Below are 21,191 nucleotides of genomic sequence, written 5' to 3'. Positions count from 1 at the left end.
TTCCTCCACTTTAGTTTGGCCCAAGAAAATCCATCACATCTCTTCTGATGATTCTTATGACCCCCAAAATGTGACCACTTCCTATCTACCTGCCCGTACTATCAAAGAAAGATATTCTTACTTCTGGTCCCTTCTGCTAACTCTTGGAATCAAATTTTGACATCATTGACCTCCAGTAGCCCTGGTGGTTTCTTATTTAACTGGCTGTGGAATCTCTGGAATACTGTTTCTCATGAAGAGTTTGTGATATGTTACCTGCCATGCCCATTCACTTAAAAGATTGTGTTGTGATCTGGTTCATGCAAGTTTCCCATGTAATTGTGTGGAACAAACTCATTCCCAGAGAAATGATTTGGTTTGGGGAGTGTGAGTTGGAAAAGAGCAAGTAGGAGGGAAAAAGAGCAATTAAGTTCCACCACCCCTAGTATTTGGAATAGGAAATGGCACCCCACTCCAGTATTCTTGCCTGGGAAATCCCATGGACAGAGGAACCTGGCAGGCTACAGTCCATGGAGTTGAGAAAGAATCAGACACAACTTAGTGACTAAATAACAGCAAACAAACCTCAGTATCAGAGAAATCTTCATGGCTGTTACATTTTTTAGACCATGCCGTTCACTTGTCAATAGAGAAACACAATACGTAGGACTAGTCATTCTTTTTTCATAAGATTAACTTTTCCTTTTTCTTGATAAATATCTCTGGAATGGAAGGATAGACTTTACTGTCCCCTTCCCTATGTCAGCAGGTCTCATGATAGGCAGAAAATGTTGGATTTCACAGCTGTTCAATTTTCAGAAAATGTGACCTTGACGAATATTAGATGAAAGCAACTGGAATTTTAGGTGCATTTCAAAGGAGGAAATGCTGATAAAGCCTTCTCATTTCCATGCAAGAGAGAGAGAGAGAGAGAGGCTCCCATTTAGCTTTTTCGCAGGGGAGTGGGGAGTGGGGAGGGCAATATGTATGATTAATTTTTCTTCCAGGTTTTAAAGTTCCATAGAGAAATAATAGGACGTTTTCTGCTTGGTAACATGGAAGGGTTTTTAAATCCAAATAATGCTGGGAATATTTAAGGGCATGCTTATTTGGCAAAGGAGAGAACTCTGTGAGCAATCAAAACAGGACTTGGCAACCCTTTTCCTGGCATGGATTTGTGTTGCTTGGATGAATCGAGGCTGATCAAATCACTGCATCCAGCAGCTGCTGGTTAAGGCGCTCTCTGGTATCTTGCTCTGCATGGTGTTTATTAAAAAGGCTGGCTATGTTTAGCAGGGCATGGCAGCCAGAGGAATTAGTGGAGTTCAGGATACAGAGCCATATAGCTTATATTTAAAGTCAGGTGTGCTTTACAAAGTAGAAAAGACCTTTCTGGAGCCCAGCAGATCCGTCAGTAAGTCTCACTGCTTCTTTATTGGAGTGTAGTTGATTTACAGTGCTGTGTTAGTTTTAGTTGTACAGCAAAGGGATGAAGTTATACATATACATATTCTTTTTCAGATTCATTTCTCATATAGGTTATTATGCAGTACTGAGTAGAGTTCCCTGAGCTATACAGTAGGTCCTTGTTCTTACCTGTTTTTTTATTTTATTGTATTAATCATGTTTTAAATTTTCTGTATTTTATGATGGAAATGGTACTGATGATTCTCTGTTCTTTTATTCATCTCCTTGCCCTCCATTCCCCTGCCCCAGGCCTGTATCATGTATGTCTGTGTGGCTCAGATATGCCTTAGTTTCCTCCTTTCCCCCTTGGCATCTTCTTACTTTAATCCATTCTGTGCTTTATTGTCTAATACATTGGCAAAATGCTTCACAGTTAGTTTTCACACATACCATTTAATTTAACCTGTAAGAACCTTCTTCAACTCTCTCCCACCTCATTCAAGGGTAAAACTTCAGCCTGCTGACGTTTGAGGTCTCTGACTTCCATTCACAGCCATCCTTGACTGCTCTCCTTCAGGTCTCTTCCATGTCTATTAAATCTGCCTCCCTCCTCCTGCATAAGGCTGGCATATTCCTGAAGACTAAGTTTTCACTCTTGAAATTCTCCACAACTCTGTTGTGTGCTCACCATCTCCTGAAAGTGTTTCCCAGGTGGCTCAATGGTAAAGAATCTGCCTGCCAATGCAGGAGATGCAGGAGACACTGGCTCAATCCCTGGGTCAGGAAGATGCCCTTGAGGAGGAAATGGCAACCCACTCCAGTAGTCTTGCCTGGAGAATCCCATGGGCAGAGGAGCCTGGCTGTAGCCCATGGGTCACAAAAAGTCCGACATGACTGAGCATGCATGTTTGCATCTCTTAAAAAAATCTGCATTGTCCAGAATTTATTTTTTAATTAGATAAGCCCTCTTTGTACTGCTGCAAGACTTCTTTTAGAATTGTCAAGATTTTCAAGATTCTAGAATCAACTCATTTACCAAGGACTTTATTGTCCCATGCACTTTGCTAGGAATTTGCACATGAAGCGAAGTGAAAGTTGCTCAGTCATGTCTGACTCTTTGCAACCCCATGAACTGGAGCCCACAAGCCTCCTCTGTCCATAGAATTCTCCAGGCAAGAATACTGGAGTGGGTTGTCATTTCCTTCTCCAGGGGATCTTCCCAAGCCAGGGATCAAACCTGGGTCTCCTGCATTGCAGGCAGCTTCTTTACCAATAGCGCCACCTGGGAAGTTAAGAATTTCCGCATGTATTTTTTTCACTTGAGCCTCTCAACAGCCCTTTAAGGTAGATGTTATCATCTTCAATTTCCAGATGATGGAACTGAGGCTCAGACAGCTTAATTAGCTTGCCTGGACCCATAGGGCTCTTATAAAGCAGAGCTGAAAATGAAACACTGATTTCCTTCCTTTTAAGCCAGTGTTTTTTCCACTGATTCCAGTGTATCACACTGTTTATGTGGTTACTATGGTTGTTTTTACTGGTTTCTTGCTTATTATTGAATTAAATTTGTTCTATCATGCCAATGTAGCTAGTTAGATAGGGTATCTCTTATTTCTTTGAAGTTTTCTAATGCTTACTATAGGCCTCTGGAAAGAGGAAACACTCAATGAATGGAAGTTGATTTTCAGTCAATCAATTTATTTGCCAAAATACACAGATCTTTGCCTTTGAGACATTTTGCAGTTATTTATGGGAGAAATTTCAATCAGAGTCCCATTGACTGGCAGGCATGGGAGCAAATGTCTGGCACGTACAAGCGGTCAGCACGACTGGTAATCAAGTCACCGACCAAAACCAGGTCAGCCAGTTCCTCTGCAACGTTCTTCCACCCTCTGAAACTCTGTGACCTGGCATCCCAGGAATTTCCTCTGTATCGATCATCCAGAGTTCTTTGCAAGTGTCCTTTGTGGTGACCCTGGGCAGCTATATATTTACTCATTTCATAATATTAATTAAAAGTTTAGTGGTCATTGCTATCTCTAAAAGGATTGTTTAACGTCATTGTGGGGCCAGATGCCATACCAAACCTAGTGTGAAGTGGTCTTTTGCGGTGACCGCTGTGGGCTTTCTGATTTCACAGGTGTCTGAGTCCTGCAAGCTGTTGGTCATACCATGACAATGGAAAGTACGACTCTGGGTCAGCTGTCTAGTTAGCTGTTTTCTCTGGGTGTGGGTAGGTGTTTATTATGAATCAACCCATGAAACAGCTAATTAGCATTTTTTTAAAATGTTTCTCTTGACAGCCCTTTTTTATTGAAACTTTTTACAGGTAAATGATGGAGAAATTGCTCCATATTATCCCTCCATTCCCCTAATTGAAAAATTAGGCAATTAAGATTCTAAAAGGTAAGAAAAAAGTCAGTATAGGGAACAAAATCCTGGATATGAAGCTTCCAGTCTTTTCTTCGTTCAGAGCAGGAAAAGCCCTCCAGGGATCCAATGAGTAGGGTAATTTCAATTCAGAGGAGCAGGACTTGTGGGTGCCTCAGGCAGGGAGCAGCTACCTGCCTAACAGAGTGGAGCAGTCAAATGCACGGACTGCCTGGGTCTGCGTCCCAGCTCTGCCACATGCGAGCTGCGGGATGTGGGAAAGTAACTTATCCTCGATGTGTTGTGCTTTGTTCTTGTTCAGTCACTGCAGCACTCCAGGCCTCGCTGTCCTTCACCATCTCCTGGAGCTTGCTCGAACTCATGTCCATTGAGTCGGTGATGCCATCCAACCCTCTTGTCCTGTTGTCCCCTTCTCCTCCTGCCTTCAGTCTTTCCCAGTGTTGTGCTGTGCTCATCCATAAGCAGGAGTTAGAATGGTGCTTCACTCACAAGGTTGTTATGAGTATTAAATGAGCTAATACAGCCCTTTCTCCCAATCTGTGGGTTCCAGTTAGCATCCTCAGATTCAAGCAACCAAAGATCCAACCAAGCAATACCAAAGGCTGACTGTAAATGCCGTTTATATAAGGGTCCTCAGCATCTGTGGATTTTGGTATCAGCTGGGGTCCTGGAATCAGTCTCCTCAGATATTGAGGGGTGACTCTCTAAATAAAGCATAGTGACCAGCATCTGGCATTTAATAAATACTGTGTTTAAGTTTTAAAAAAGGAGAAGAAAACAAAAATAAATGAACAAACAAACAAAAACCCTCTTCTCTTTTCAATGCCATCAGCCCCACACCTCTGACAATCTTTCCAATCTTCTCTTTTATTACAATTATGTTTACCCTTTAAACAGCGCTGACGTTTCTGAGAGGTCATTTAAACAGAAATCTTAGTTAAAATCTGAAACGTTCCTATCACATTCCCCAATAGCCAATCTCTAGGGCCAGTTTCTGGTCCCCAAAGTCTGACGTTATCAGTGTGGAGAGAAGAAGCGATGAGAAATTGCAGTATATTCTATAGAAACACTGGCAACACCGGTAGGAATATAATTCTATTATATTTACAAATGTGCATTTAAAGTGAGTTGATTTACTGAGTCATTTCTCCTTCTTCAGTTAGCACCACACAACCAAAGCGAAGAGGCCACTTCTCTCGGTGCCCCAAGCAGTACAAGCATTACTGCATTAAAGGGAGATGTCGCTTCGTGGTGGCCGAGCAGACGCCCTCCTGCGTGTAAGTGGAGCACGGAGCCTACAAGCCAAGGGGTACAGACTGGTGCTGGCTTGGGGTGGGGGGTGGTGACAGGAGTGGAAAGTCTGAGCTCACCCAGCCATCTGTCGGGTGCAGTTTTTCCTGGTCCTACCCACCCCAACCCCCCCACTTGTTTAGGGTCAGTGACTTATGGAGAAACTGACGCACACTTTCTTGCTGAAATCTGAGCGTTCGAGAGTCCAGATCGCCTTGGGGGCGGGGAGGGGGCATGTTCCTCTGCTGTCTTGAGCAAGCAAAAGTGTTTCTGTCTAGTGTTAAGGATGCTTTTCAGCTCAAATAAACTCTGATGTGGTTCAAACTCGAACACATTCTTCTGGCATTTGTTAGGTAGTTCATTGTGAATGTAAATATGAAGGAAATTTCTGCCAAATTCAAAGCTACTTTTGCAGGTGTCAATTAAGTGCACGGAAATCAGTCCTATTTTTAGAGATTCATAAAGCCTGTTTAGTGCAGCAGGGAACTGGGAGGAGAGTTCTCGTTCCAACTCTTGGTAGATTGAGTCCAAGTTTAATTTTACTCAGGCACAAACAAATTTTTTGCATATCTTAAATATTTATTTTCTGCTAAAGATGTCTTGCTAAAGTGCTGAGACCTTATCTCATAGTGATTTTTTAAAAACATAATTTTAATCTAAAGTTCATAGAATATTTATGTTCTTCTGAGTAGTCACCCCAGTATTCTTCTCCCCACCCCCACCTCCCCCACAAGTATTTCAGGACAGTGATTGCAAGCCCTGATATAGTGGAAAATTGAAGCATTGAGGACTTCTTCAAAGTTAGATTATAATTTAATTTAATTTTAAAAAAAAACAATATAAATAGGTAATACTTAGAGGGGAATAAGAAAAAAGCCTAATGTAAGGAAATAAGGAAAATGTGGTTACATGTGTTGGGAAAGAGCTGATTTTTTAAAATTTCATTTAATTGCTTACTGGCTTGGGAGAATATAATGAATCTTTAAAAGATTAATGCCTCTTAACCCAGTACATTTCTTTTACTGGTCCCTATGTCTGTGCATGTATTGTTCTTTAATATCGATGCCCTCGAGGATGAAAACCACAGCTGTAATCTACCTGCCTGGTCTTCCCAGGTGGCTCAGTGGTATAGAATTTACCTGCAGTGCAGGAGACAAGGGTTCAATCCCTGGGTTGGGAAGATCCCCTAGAGGAGGAAATGGCAACCCATTTCAGTATTCTTGCCTGGAAAATTCCATGGACAGAGGAGCCTGGCAGCCTATGGGTTACAAAGAGTTGGACATGGCTTAGCAACTAAACAACAACAAAATTACCCAGCCTGTCTCCCTCAGTCAGAGGTTAAAACCCATTTCCTCCAGAGCTCCTCTGATGCTGCCTTAACTTTCTTTTTCAGTTGTTTTATTTTGTTTTTCTTTTATTAGGATTATATTGCATTTACAAACTAATTCAGGGAGAGCTGACATCTCTATATGTAAAGGAAGTCATGGTCATACTTTGAACCATAAATGTCTCTTCTTACTTGTTTCCAGAATAATCATAGCTTCTCAGCAGATCTGATTTCTAGTCTCCTCTCTAATATCAGCCTGAGTCACTCCTCTCACTGACCTTTTTGGTTATATATATATATATGTTTTCACTGAAGTATAGTTGAATGGCTTGACTTTCCAGCCATTTCTCTCACCACATTCTCAAATGTCCTTATGAAATCCTACATTCTTTTGCAGGGTTTATTAGACAAGCTATTCTCATAGTCTGGAAAGTTTATTCTTACTGAAGCTTTAAGATACAGCTCAAACATCAGCTCGCCCTGGATCCCTGCACTGACTTGAGTCGGATGTCTTTCCTCAGTGATCTAGTCACATTTCCATGGAAAGCTCTTTCCTCCTGGAATATCACTGTTGGTTTCTCTGAACCTCCTTTCTGTGACTGTGAGCTCCTAGAAGGCAGTGATGATGGCTTATTTGTTCTCATATTCCAGTGCCAAGCACAGTGCCTAGAATTTACTAGGTGCTCAAGAAATGTCTGATGAATAAATGAACAAGTCCCTCTGTCACAGTTCATCTAGTGCTGTGCCTGGATGCATGCTAAGTCACTTCAGTTGTGTCCCACTCTGTGAGACCCTATAGATTGCAGTCTGCCAGGCTCTTCTGTCCATGGGATTCTACCAGTAAGAATACTCAGTGGGGTTGCCGTTTCCTCTTCCAGGGGATCTTCCAGACCCAGGGATCAAAATGGTGTCTCTTACATCTCCTGCAATGCAAAAGGCAATGCTCAAACTACTGCACAATTGCACTCATCTCACATGCTAGTAAAGTAATGCTCAAAATTCTCCAAGCCAGGCTTCAGCAATACGTGAACCGCAAACTCTTTGATGTTCAAGCTGGTTTTAGAAAAGGCAGAGGAACCAGAGATTAAATTGCCAAAATCTGCTGGATCATGGAAAAAGCAAGAGAGTTCCAGAAAAACATCTATTTCTGCTTTATTGACTATGCCAAAGCCTTTGAATGTGTGGATCACAATAAACTGAGGAAAATTCTGAAAGAGATGGGAATACCAGACCACCTGACCTGCCTCTTGAGAAATCTGTATGCAGGTCAGGAAGCAACAGTTAGAACTGGACATGGAACAACAGACTGGTTCCAAATAGGAAAAGGAGTACGTCAAGGCTGTATATTGTCACCCTGCTTATTTAACTTATATGCAGAGTACATCATGAGAAACGCTGGACTGGGAGAAACACAAGCTGGAATCAAGATTGCTGGGAGAAATATCAATAACCTCAGATATGCAGATGACACCACCCTTATGGCAGAAAGTGAGGAGGAACTAAAAAGCCTCTTGATGGAAGTGAAAGTGGAGAGTGAAGAAGTTGGCCTAAAGCTCAACATTCAGAAAACGAAGATCATGGCATCCGGTCCCATCACTTCATGGGAAATAGATGGGGAAATAGTGGAAACAGTGTCAGACTTTATTCTTTTGGGCTCCAAAATCACTGCAGATGGTGACTGCAGCCATGAAATTAAAAGATACTTACTCTTGGAAGAAAAGTTATGACCAACCTAGATAGTATATTCAAAAGCAGAGACATTACTTTGCCGACTAAGGTCCGTCTAGTCAAGGCTATGGTTTTTCCTGTGGTCATGTATGGATGTGAGAGTTGGACTGTGAAGAAGGCTGAGCACCGAAGAATTGATGCTATTGAACTGTGGTGTTGGAGAAGACTCTTGAGAGTCCCTTGGACTGCAAGGAGATCCAACCAGTCCATTCTGAAGGAGATCAGCCCTGGGATTTCTTTGGAAGGAATGATGCTAAAGCTGAAGCTCTAGTACTTTGTCCACCTCATGCGAAGAGTTGACTCATTGGAAAAGACTGATGCTGGGAGGGATTGGGGGCAGGAGGAGAAGGGGATGACAGGGGATGAGATGGCAGGATGGCATCACTGACCCGATGGACGTGAGTCTGAGTAAACTCCGGGAGATGGTGATGGACAGGGAGGCCTGGCGTGCTGTGATTCATGGGGTCGCAAAGAGTCGGACACGACTGAGTGACTGAACTGAACTGAAATGAACATCTCCTGCATTGGCAGACGGATTCTTTACCACTGGGGGCTTCCCTGGTGGCTCAGACAATAAAGAAGTAAAGAATTTGCCTGCAAAGCAAGAGATCCGGGTTTGATCTAGTGCTGTGCTAAATGTCAAATCCAAGGCTTTAATCTGAACCAGGAACACCTTCTTAGTGGTGATATGGTACAAGACCAAGGAGGGCAGTGGGGTGATGGGGAGGAAGAACACTGGAGTCTTTGGAGTAAAATATACCTAAGATTTTGGTTCAACCAACTATGAGCAGCGTTAACAATGAGTTGGTTACCTTTCCTGGGTGTTTAATTATCTCTAAAAGAAGATAATAATATCCTTCTGTCAAGTGTTGAAAATTAAGCAAAATAATACATCAAGCAAAAATATTTCTTATGGTACCCAGAACAAAGTAAATATTCCATAAATGTACTATTGAATTGAATGGGAGCTATTCAACTAGGCTTCACATTTTAGGTGATTTGGTGTAGCACAGATTCAGGCAAAACTGTCTTGCCATGGGCGATTATGCCATTTTGGGAAACCAGAAATTTCTCCTTTTGCTTGGAATCATAGGAATTTGTGGACTCCTGACTTTATATAAAAAACCAAAGTGTGTGTTTCAAATAACTCAATCCCTTCTTAATCTTCTCAGTATTTTTTTTTTTTTTTGGAGGGGGTTGCTGGGAACGGGGATGATTTGTTTCCAGATACATAACATTTATTTTAGATGGCACAGCTCACTTGTTATTGTTTAGTCATTAAGTCATGTCCGATTCTTTGCCACCCCATGGACTGTAGCCAGCCAGGCTCCTCTGTCCATGGGCTTTCCTAGATAAGAACACTGGAGTGGATTGCCATTTCCTTCTCTAGGGGATCTTCCCAACCCTGGGACTGAACCCTCGAACCCAAGTCTCTTGCAGGAGACAGGTGAATTCTGTATCCCTGAGCTACCTTGGAAGCCCAATAGCTCATCTGGTAAAGAATCTGCCTGCCAGGCAGGAGCCTCAGGAAATGAGGGTTTGATCCCTGGGCAGTGTTACATGTGGTTGGACAACTTGGGAGCCAGACTTCCTGCATTTTAGTCCTAGCCCCCACTCACCTACTTTCTCTATATCTCAGTTTCTCCATCTTCCAAAAGGGGTCAATAATACTACTTCAAAGGTTGTTATAAGGATCAATTAGTTAATACTTATAAAGTTCTTACAATAGTGCCTGGTGATTATTTCAGAACAAAGATCCCAAAGTCCTCAAGGGTCATAGCATCTTTAAATGTTATTTTTAATTTATGGGATGTTTATTAAATAAAAACTCATTCATTTGCTCAGCATTTATTAAACATTTGCTAGCATCTTTCACCCTTTCCTCTTCCTTTCCCACTGAAATGACCATTAGCTGATATGTTATTAATTAGATGAGCAGTGAAATAACATGAGTCATTGTAACTAGCTGTGTAAGGGTTTGACCTTCTACATAGCTTTACTGGGTTATAACTAATAGGAAGGACTGCTTACTGAGAAATTCATTTAAAGCATGGGTGAGTAACTGAAACCAGAGTTTATAATTAGGAAAAACATTCTAAAAGAGTAGCAAGTAATTACCATGTACTTTATGGGCAAAGTTATTGTTTAAAAATGAAGTATTTAGTAAATTTGTTAGAGAAACATTCCAGCTAATTAGAAGAGACTATATTTGTAGATTTTAATTATAACCTTAAAAAAAAAAACCCATTTAAGCCTCCCTCCCACACTTGCAATTAAAAGTGATTCTCCCCCCATTTCCAGTTCTATGTGCAAGAGATTTTTTGATATTTCAGATATTTCTAAGCTCTCTTCCTGTTATTTTGACCTTGCAATGAAGAGTCTAGCTATCTTGCAGGAAGCAATTTTCCCTCATACATCCTGGGGTCATTTTGCAATAGATGGCCTTAGGTGTTTTTTTTCTCCTTTGCTTGCATAGAGCCTCATCTTTCAACTGATGGCTGTGACTGAGCTAGTTTTTCTTTTTTTAAAATCATTGTAGCAGCTACAATATCATCAGTCAGGGACCTTCTTACTTGAGAAATAAGGCTTTGTGGGAACTAACTGCCTTGGCTTTTTGTCAGACATAGACTCTAGAATGGCCTGGCAATAGATATCTTCTTAAACAAACAATAGCAACAAAACATGAAATTACACAGTCATCTTTCTAAGAAGCAGAGCTTCATCTTTCTGAGATTTAAATAATTATGTATCTGACCAGTATCTCTTTGTGTTTGGCATGAGTCTGAGGAGAAAAAAAAAAAAAGATATTTTTTAGCCAAAAGTAGTGATGTTACAACATATCATTTTGGTTTTCAAATGTCTTCAGACAAACTTTTTATGCATCCTTTAGGCATCTGACACAAGTCAGGGACTGCAATGGACGGTCCCCAGATTACTGAATTTTAGGTGGTTGAGTGCTGCTTGGTCAAATGGCTCTGTAACTTCAGACAGGGGGCATCTGCTAAGTTGAGGTCAACTCAGGACTGTATTGATGAAGCTGATGAGAGGATGAGGGGAACTGGGGCATTTGGAGAGCTTGCTGATTTCTGATTACTTCACTTTGCCATGGTCATGCAGCAAAGGGGCCTTTAGAGAGCAGAGGGATAGGTGGGGCTTCCCAGTGACTCAGAGGGTAAAGAATCTCCCTGCAATGCAGTAGGCACAGGTTTGATCCTTGGGTGGGGAAGATTCCCTGGAGGAGGAAATGGCAGCCCATACTAGTATTCTTGCCTGAAAAATCCTATGGACAGAGGAGCCTGATGGGCTACAGTCCATGGTGTCCCCAAAGAGTCAAACACGACCAAGCTAATAAACACACAGGGAATGGTGCACAGATCTGAAACTGTGGCTTTAGAGGATCAGATAAAGGAACTGGACAGGACATCTTTTGTGTTTTGAGGGGATGCAGTTGGGGAGGTGGTGAATGGAAGAGACTTACCTAATCTGTGACTCCTGCAAGCATTAGAACCAGAACTGATGTGTGGAAGATCAAAAGAGAGGCCAGGGGGTGGGGGAAGCTGTGTGGAGAGGAATCCCATGAAATAACATTTACAGAGCTTTGTGTACGTTCCATGTTTGATCATATAAAACCGTATACTTTAAATCTAATTTCTAATAGGAGAACTCAGGCACACTGAAACTCTTTGTATCGCCCTCTGATGAAATGGGAAATCCTGGGGATTTTTGAATTCCCTGTCTGGGGATATTTAAACACTTGAGAGTGCTGTATAGGGGATTTTATCACCCCCTCCCTTTCAAACTCAGAATCTAAAATTTCAAGGTAGATTTTAGTGTTACCCTCCCCGTTTATTTATCTTAGACATATTGTTAATGATGTTCAAAGGATGACAGGTTTTTAAGCAAAGAATGAAATTTCTCATAAACACAGTGATTGTACAGCTTAAACACATTTTGTTTAAAGGAATTGTATCCTTTGTTAATTCCAAGTAATGAAAAAAGTGTTAATTTCTTCAACAAAGAAATAGTAGAGATTCTTAAAAGTCTTTTACTTTTTGAACTTGTTTCCCTGTTTTTGTTCTATTTTTATAGCTGTGATGAAGGCTATGCTGGGGCCAGATGTGAGAGAGTTGACTTGTTTTACCTAAGAGGAGACAGAGGGCAGATTTTGGTGATTTGTTTGATAGCAGTTATGGTAATTTTTATCATTTTGGTGGTCAGTATCTGCACATGCTGTCAGTAAGTATTTTTAAATTTAATTTTAAGGAAGTCTAAAAACTTTTATCTTTCCTTTCCTATCTTCTTTCCTTCCTTCCCTCCTTCCTGCCTTTTCTCTTCCCCCCTTTTTTAATTTAAATTACTTTTTACAGTTCACCATCATTTATTCTGAAGCACACAAGACATGATTTTTGTCATTTTTCTAAGCATAATTATTATAATTAAAATTTATATAAATACTCTGAGAAAGAGGAAGTGGGCAAAATGGATGAAGGTGACCCAAATATATAAACTTCTAGTTATAAGATAAACAGGTCATGGGATGTAATGTACACATAGTGATTATAGTTAATAATACAGTCTGGAATATTTGAAAGTTTCTTAGAGGGGAGATCTGGAAAGTTCTCATCACAAGAATGAAAAATTTTGTAAGTGTAGAGATGGATATTAAATACTAAACTTATTGTGTTCATCATTTTCAATATAAACAAATATCAAATCATACCTGAAATGAATAAAATGTTATACATCAATTATATATCAATTTAAAAAGTCAGTTTTGTTGTTCAGTTGTTAAGTCGTGTCCAACTCTCTGCAACCCCATGAACTGCAGCACACCAGGCCTCCTGGACCTTCACTGTCTCCTTGAGTTTGAGCTGTCGTCCCCTTCTCCTCCTTCCTTCAATCTTTTCCAGCATCAGGGTCTTTTCCAGTGAATCAGCTTTTCACATCAGGTGGCCAAAGGATTGAAGCTTCAGCTTCAGCATCAGTCCTTCCAATGAATATTCAGGATTGATTTCCTTTAGGATTGACAGGTTTAATCCCCTTGTAGTCCAAGGAAATAAAAAAAGTCAATTATTTAGCCCTAGAGTCCATCACATTTTATGTAAGTTTGTTAATAGTTTAAACAATACTTTTCTTAAACTATACTACACAAAAACTTTGAAAGATAGAAACAAAAGTATTTTTTATTCGTCACAATAAAATAATGAATTTTATTTACAAAAGATGCCTGCACTGTCTTTATTTTTCATTATATACCTCAACTTTATTAATCAAGAAAATCCTTGTTTTTTCTCTGAGACAGAATGGCTTAGTACAATGCTTTAGTTTTGGAAACTCACCAAATTTTTTATCAGGCCAGGACTCCCACACAGCGTGCTAAAAAAGCATTTTCTTAAATGCTACCTTCATATCTTGAGAAGCCTCCTAAACTGTACTTTAGACTGTGTTTCTCATTACAGGAAGGTGTTACATGATTCCTTTCGTTACAGCATTCTTGGTAGAAAAGCGTTAACACAGCTACTAGCTGTTTAGAGAGATTTTTGTCCCAGCTGTGCCATCAAACACATTTGAGAACTTGGACAAACTTCTTAATCTCTTTAAACTTTAATTTTATTTTCTGTAAAATGAGAAGATTAAACTCTCATTTACAAATAATCTGTAGGAGTCCCTCTAGCTATAAAATTGATAGATATTTATAACATTTTACTTCCTTTATGGCAAAAAGGAATTTTAGAATGCCAAGTTTGGAGCAGCGCTGGGAAATGCTCTATTTTACTACATTCATTTTGTATCATATTTTAAGAAAACTGGACTGCACTACAGAATATCTAATACATTTCTTAGTTAATTTATCTAGAAACTTAATTAACATATTCAGAGATTACCCTCATTCTCTTAGTTTTATGTCAGTTTCCATTTTGTACTATCTTTTATTTACATACTAAATAATGCTTATCAGTCTATTTTGTAAAATGTCTTGACCTGAAAAGTTTTCCTGTGCTTAACAAGCCCTAAACACAATCAAGTTCTATATTCCTCCTATGTAGCTATAAACATTCTCTTTGTGCTTTTCTGTTGTAGCTGTTTGAGCCTAAAGAAAGGGATGGGTTAAGACAGACCTAAAAAATTTTTTTAAATGAACCTGTACATTTTTACCAGTCTGGAAATAAGATCATAGGCTTTCTTGATGTTTAATTTTGTGACTGCGTTAACTAAAAAGACCACTCTAATTTCTAACACTTTGTTTTCCAAGTCCTCTTCGGAAACGTCGGAAAAGAAGAAAGAAGGAAGAAGAAATGGAAACTCTGGGTAAAGATATAACTCCTATAAATGATGATATTCAAGAGACTAGTATTGCTTAATGGTAAGTATGATAAACTTAGTAGATGGGGAGCTCTTCAGGTGACATTTGCCTGGTGAAGTGGGGTTTAATTGCATCCAGTAAATCATTGATTGGAATTTGATTATGTTTTAAAACATCTAAAAATAAATTGACAATTTTTCCATTGAATCTGAAGCCAGATAAAAGACTTTATCATATCTTTCTTTTGCATGGTACCAGCAATAGAATATAGACTTTTACACAGTTTTTCTGATGCACTTAGATCAGTCTGGTTTCTAGTTCTGTGTGGTTGTGGTGGTGATTTTATATTCTTATAAAATATTATAAGATATTTGATATATTTTTCACTTGGGGACACAAATGAGAAAGATTTTAGTTTGGACATCTCACATTGAAAGGAAATAGCAAAAGCAGTGTTTTGATAATAACCATGTTTACGGAGCATTTACTACATTCCAAGCACTGTTCGAGGCTCTTTTAAATGTTCCATCATTTGAGATCCGAGCAGGAATCACAAATTCTCTCAGATGATCCAACAAAGACATTTTGATGAAGGGGCTGGGAGGGCAGGGTTGAGGGGACTTATAGGAATATTGAGGCTCCCAGAGTCTAGCAACTGCTGGAGGCTGTCCCCCACCTGTGCCTGAAAGAGCAGAAAAACACTTACTTTGCCACTGAGAAGCTGGCTGTGCTCTAGGGCCCACCAGGCAGAAGCTGTAGCTATGGATGGGAATAGCCAAGGTCAGCACCTGAACAAGGAAGGAGGCAGGAGCGGGAGAAGAATATCCCCAGACCTCTTCAGCAGGTACCTTTCATTAGCCAAACCCAACAGGAACTCAGGGGGCAGGGGAGCCCATGTGAAGCAGTCCATAGGTCAGGCTGCAATCTGGGCTCCCCCTGGCGTGCTGAGCAGAGGAAGGCTCCAGGGGACAGATGAAGCATAGCTGGCTGAGTCAGGCAGGGCAATTTGGTCTATAATGGCATCAAACTCCACCAAGCTGGTTTAAAATAAAGGAAATGTATTTCTTCACAAGCACTGGTAGTCCAGAGGAAAGAGACCAGTCTGCTTGTACCAGAGTTCCTATGCAGAGAACTATTATTTCTGCCTTTCTGCTTACCATTCCAAGAGTTGACTTCATCCTTGGCTAAGTCCTCTTAGGTCATAGAAGAAGCTAGCAGCAACCATGGCCACACACCGCCTTGTTCATCCAGCAGGAGAAAGTGGTGGCTTTCCATAGCTTGCCCAACGAAATCTCCTTTTCCAGGAACGCTCAACTGAACAATAGAATACAGTAAATGGTTATCAAGAAATTATAATGTTCTTCTGGCTTATTATCAGAATGACATGAATGAATTGAAAACAAAAATGCTGACTCTGAAGGCTTTTGTTTTTGGTGTGTGTGTGTGTTTTATGAGATTGCAAGGAGAATACGTGGCTCATGTCCTGAAAAACTTGGAGCTCCTCCAGGGTTTTGGCAAAGCCTTTTTAAAGGGCAGGTGGGAGGTGGGATGGCTGGGTACATGATCAGCTTGTGCACAGTCCTCTGAGTGGCAGATGATGAGGCAGCATGGTGGTGTCATAGGGATTAACATTATCAGTTTTTAGGCCCCAGGAGAAACTTGGGGCTACGTGTTCAGGGTCATCAGGTAGGTGACTTCTTCCATTTGGTGGGAGGTTTTCCCATTGGCAAAATAAGTCAGGAAATTTGCGTCAAATACTATTAATTAGGTACTTGAGAGAGTACATAAAGCAGAGGATATGGGTGAAGGCAGGTCTCAGGAATGCCCCCATAGGGTCTTGCTCGGTTACAATTCCCCCCTTTTCTTATATATTCCTCAATCTTGAGGAGAACGAGTTTTGAAGAAGAAAAGGAATAAAGGTTCAGATAGAGAGGTTAATAATAAACTTGACAGAGGTACCCACAGAGTACCCGCAGTTTCCTGCTTGGGTTTTGTGTGTGCGTGGTTTTTTTTTTTTGTTTTTTTTTTTTTTTTTTGTAATTACATAATAAGTTTCTTTTTAATGGCTTGCTCTTTTCGTTTTTTTTCTTTTTTTCCTTTTTCCTATAGTCTATGAAGATTATTCCAGGTTGATGGCAAGTTACAAAGTATCTTCTTACTCATTTGAAAACGGACAGAATGGGTCTCAGGAAACAGCTAGCAAAATGATTTTTAAATAATGTATTTACTTTTTGTCCATAATGTTAATTTGTGTTATTTACTATTGTTTTTATAATAATAATAAATAATTTTATTATTATATAGTATTTGGGAAAAGCACCCAGTTAAGCAGGGACATTTTAACAAACTTCCAGTTAAGTTTTGTCACCAAAATTACTAGTCAAACAAAAGAGAAGAGTAGGAAGGAGTTTAGATCTTAGGAATTGCATTAATAATAGAACTACCATTTAGCCAACACTTACTATGTGCTAAGAGTTTGAAATACATTATTTCCTTTAATTCTTTCAAAACCCTATGATTCTCATTTCTCATGTATAGAAACAGGTCCTAAGAAACTAAAGGACATTCCCTGGTGGCTCAAATGGTAAAGAATCTGCCTGCAATGCAGGAGACCTGGATTTGATCCCTGGGTCTTGAAGATATCCTGGAGAAGGGAATGCCAACCCACTCCAGTATTATTTACCTGGAGAATCCCATGGACAGAAAAGCCTAGCAGGCTACAGTCCATGGGGTCGCAGAGGTGGACGCAACGCAAGAAGTTAAATAATATAACCTGATTTTTAGAGTTAGGAGTAGGTGGAGCTGAAATTGGAACCAATATTTAGCCAAGTTCAAAGTTTGCTCTTAACCATCATTTTTGTTCACTGGAGTTGTTGCAACCTAATGCACAATATAACCCAAGACTTTACACTAAACTGTGTTTGTAATGACCGAGGCACTGGTACATTTTCCTGCAGAAACTCAGATTGCAGAGTCCTGGCTATATGTTAACTGTTCCATCATGCTTTCTATAGGCTTGACTTTAATTATGTTTCTTTGCTCCTTTGTAAATTCTCAGTGATATACATGCATTCTTACATTTCTAAACCAAACAGGTTTGTCCCACAGTTAGGAAAATGACAGAGATGGAAAGTAATTGCATGATCATCTTTAAGCTCCAGATAAATGTTTCTGCTTGCTAAAGGATAGATAAAGCACTGGAAGAGGCTATTTATCCTGGGGTAAATGGTCAGGGACAGCACAGCAGAGCCCAGGCAGGATGTATAAGGCATATATCCTCATTTTTGTTCTTCTGGGGTTTCCCAGGTGGCGCTAGTGGTAAAGAACCCACCTGCTAATGCAGGATACTTAAGAGACACAAGTTCAATCCTTGGGTTGGGAAGATACCCTGGAGGAGGGCATGGCAACCTATTCTAGCACTGTTGCCTAGAGAGTCCCATGGACAGAGGAGACTTGTGGGCTATGGTCCATAGGGTCACAAAGAGTTGGACACAACTGAAGTGACTTAGGACACAAGAAAACAGTACCTGTGATTGCTCTCAGATGAATTTTAGTGCAATCAAATTATGACCATAGTCACCTGTTACTTGGGACCATCTTGCCAGTGCTCCTCCAACTCCATATTACATTTAATGAAGATTCTTTTTAAATCTGAAAAAACAGAATGCACATTTAGCCAAAATTCCATAAAATATGGAATTTCCTACGTTGGCTATGTGGATCGTTTATAAAAACTGATGGCAGATGTCCTCAAATTACTACAGTTTGGCTGTTGTGCCTATTAGCAAAGCAGCTTTTCCAGAGTCTTTGCAGATTCTAATTTGCAGTGAAGACTCCATGCCTGAAATGAAGCAGAGAATTCAGAGAAAAGGTGAAGTTGTGTATTGCTTTTTAATCACACACCATATTTCAAGTGAGGATGAGGCTCTGCTTAAGTATAACACAGAAATAGCTCAAATACTAGTAAGAACTAAGTCAAACAATGACCATCCTTGAAATAGGATCAATTTCACCTGATTCATGTTGTATACACTCTTTGCAAAAGCTTCCTCTGAGTTTCTTCATGCTTTCTCTCAGTCTTTACTGATACTAAGAGTGCTTGAAGCAAACATTCATTAGAGCATTTAAAATTTTTAAAAATGCTATAAATATTTCTTCTTTCCTTAACCAAGGTTGGTTGACCAATGGAATCTCTCAAGGCAATTCAAGCTTGGAAATTTTGTTTTGATGCTAAAATGTGTCTCTTGAAATTTGGTAGATCTGAACTACGAAGAAAGAGCTTCAAAGATTTTCCTATGTTTTTAAAATGTATTTTATAATTTTTTTGCCTATACTGAATGACCTCATTTATGTAAACTGTCAGTATTATCATGTAATAAAATAAATTTATTTTTAAAACAAAGCAAATATATATTTGCTTAGGAATTTTCTATTGTTACCACACATTATTAATAGAAATAAATTTGAACATTATTGCCTTACAAAACCTTGTGTTTTATAGCAACTATCATGAATACCTTTGAAATAGTTCACTCTGACCACAAGTTTTCCTTGGAAACTAAATAATTTGAAAATGTGGTAGACACTTATGAGACTGGCTACTCAGCAGCCTGGCCTTATTTTTTAACCTCACTCCATGGTGCTAGTGGTAAAGAACCCTCCTGCCAATTCAGGAGACACAAGAGATGTGGGTTTGATCCCTGGTTTGGGAAATCCCCTGGAAAAGGGAATGGCAACCCACTCCAGTACCCTTGCCTGGAGAATCTCATGGACAGGGCAGCCTGGTGGGCTACAGTCCATGGGGTTGCAAAGAGTTGGCCACAGCTGAGCATAAGCACCAGCTGTAATTGGTTGGTCTAAGGTGGGCAATTAACGAAATTGGGCCAATTGGAGTCATTTCCTGGGAAATTGGGAACTTGAAATAAAGTTATCCTTCTTTGGGTTCTTGGAGTATACAGATGTGCAGTTCAAAGCTATTGACAGTCATGTTTTGTTCCATGAGGACCAGTAAAGCTAAGAAACCGGTGAATGAGGAACCAAGGTGAGAGATGAATTTCCTGACAGTCTGAATTCCTGTCCCATGCAATCTCAGAGTTTAGCTTCATTCAGTTCCTGTGTGTAGCCTCCATGAGACCTGTCAGTATCTTTATAATGAATTCCTCCTTTGGCTTAAGTTAGTTCTATTTAGATTTCTATGACTTGGAACCAAGATCTTGATTAACTCCAGTTAATCAAGTATTGTGAGATCGTGGATGACAGTTTCTTAAAGCAGACATGACGTCCTTTATGAAACAGTACTATCAAATAATGCCTTCAATTAGAGGAGCATTTTTAGCAATGATATTCCATTTATCACCGTATAGTCATTCAGGATAATGATTACAGGGGACCGTGGAGATTAAGTAGACAGTCCAGCAAGCACTGATTGGGCATCTCCTGTAATTCTAGGCACTGTACCACCCACTGTGACAAATGCTAAGAAGGAATAGGACATGGTCCCTTGGACAGTCTACAATTAACTGGGAGGAAATAGCTACTCAGTGATAATTTCAATACAGTTGGCTGTCTAAGAGAGGCTCAGGTATTATGGGATTAGAGAGGAGGATGACTTAGCCAGTTGAGAAGGAATCATGGAAGGTTCTGGAGGGAAATTACATCTGAACTAATGCCTGGCTCTGAGAATAAAGGTCTTTACCCCATATCCCAGGTAAGGCCAGATAGTTCTTGGATCCGTAACAAATTCTACAGAATTTCTTGGAAAGCCTTAGCAGTGGAGGGACTAGTGGGTGTTACTATGAGAGAATATGAGAAGAGAAAGAATGAAGGCTTGAAGCCTTGTTTCAGGATGTCCTGTAAATGACAGGGTAAAGTATATGAGCATGTGAGCTAAGATGTTTCTGCTTCCAATACTGTTATAGCAATGAGCTGAGATAGAGAGCTTTTGATTTGCTTCCTGAAGTGCATTATTTCCACTCTATATTATTGCCCATGGTATTACACAGAGAGTAGAGTAAAATGTTCTGGGTCAAATAACCTATTATTTGGAAAAGGCCCAGGTTTGTGCCAAATTTTATGAAGGAAGTCTAGGACACATTTTAGTGCCCATGGTTTTAAGACCAAGCTATTGCCTTAATGAAACCTTCATTTTAATATAGTCTGCATACACTACATTATGAGAACCTAAATATATTGGGGCATTGCTGTCATTCATTCACTCAAAAATATTCGTTAAGTACCTACTAAGTGCCAAGTACCTTGGGTCCTGGGACCTCATCAGTGGACAAACAGTGACCTCAGGGTCACTAGCTTATGTTGTAGTGGATATAATCCTTCACAGCACTGAATTTAAAACAGGGCTTTTCCAAGAAGTTATGTTATCCAGAGGACACTGTCCTACTTTCAACCTATACCACTGTCTTGGAGCATGAAACTCAAGATGAGCATTCCCAGAACTCAGTATATGGTGAGAGAAACAGTTTTCTTTCCACCCCCAAGTAATTTACGTATTTTAATAATAACTATCAGGAGCAAAAAAAAAAAAAAAGTTTATGTTTCTTCGGTGCAAGAATCTTGGTTTATACAATCTTTTTTTTATGATTGATGAATATGGGTGCTACATTCGGTCATCTGTTCTTCAAAGACTCTTCTATGCCTCAAACTATTTTTCTGCAAAGAAACCTGTTTCCATGTGACCTGCTTTGGCATTTGAGCACTGACACTGGAACATAACTTGCTAATAGTCTATTCCTGTCTCTTTGCTAATGT

The 21,191-nt window shown here is 39.9% G+C and overlaps 1 protein-coding gene across 1 annotated transcript in view; it reads left to right on the top strand.

The window, feature by feature from the left end:
• Positions 1-18,930, top strand: part of BTC (betacellulin) — a 47,973-nt gene extending 29,043 nt beyond the window's left edge. The window contains exons 3-6 of the mRNA XM_018049586.1: positions 4,937-5,054; positions 12,212-12,358; positions 14,376-14,486; positions 16,536-18,930. Of these exons, the coding sequence (XP_017905075.1) occupies positions 4,937-5,054; positions 12,212-12,358; positions 14,376-14,484 (374 nt within the window). The 3' untranslated portion in view covers positions 14,485-14,486; positions 16,536-18,930. The remainder of the gene's footprint in view (positions 1-4,936; positions 5,055-12,211; positions 12,359-14,375; positions 14,487-16,535) is intronic.

This window comes from Capra hircus, chromosome 6, assembly GCF_001704415.2.
Source record: "Capra hircus breed San Clemente chromosome 6, ASM170441v1, whole genome shotgun sequence".
NCBI lineage: Eukaryota > Metazoa > Chordata > Mammalia > Artiodactyla > Bovidae > Capra > Capra hircus.
The sequence above is the reverse complement of the archived record's forward strand: the minus strand, read 5'-3'. Positions and strand labels throughout refer to the sequence as shown.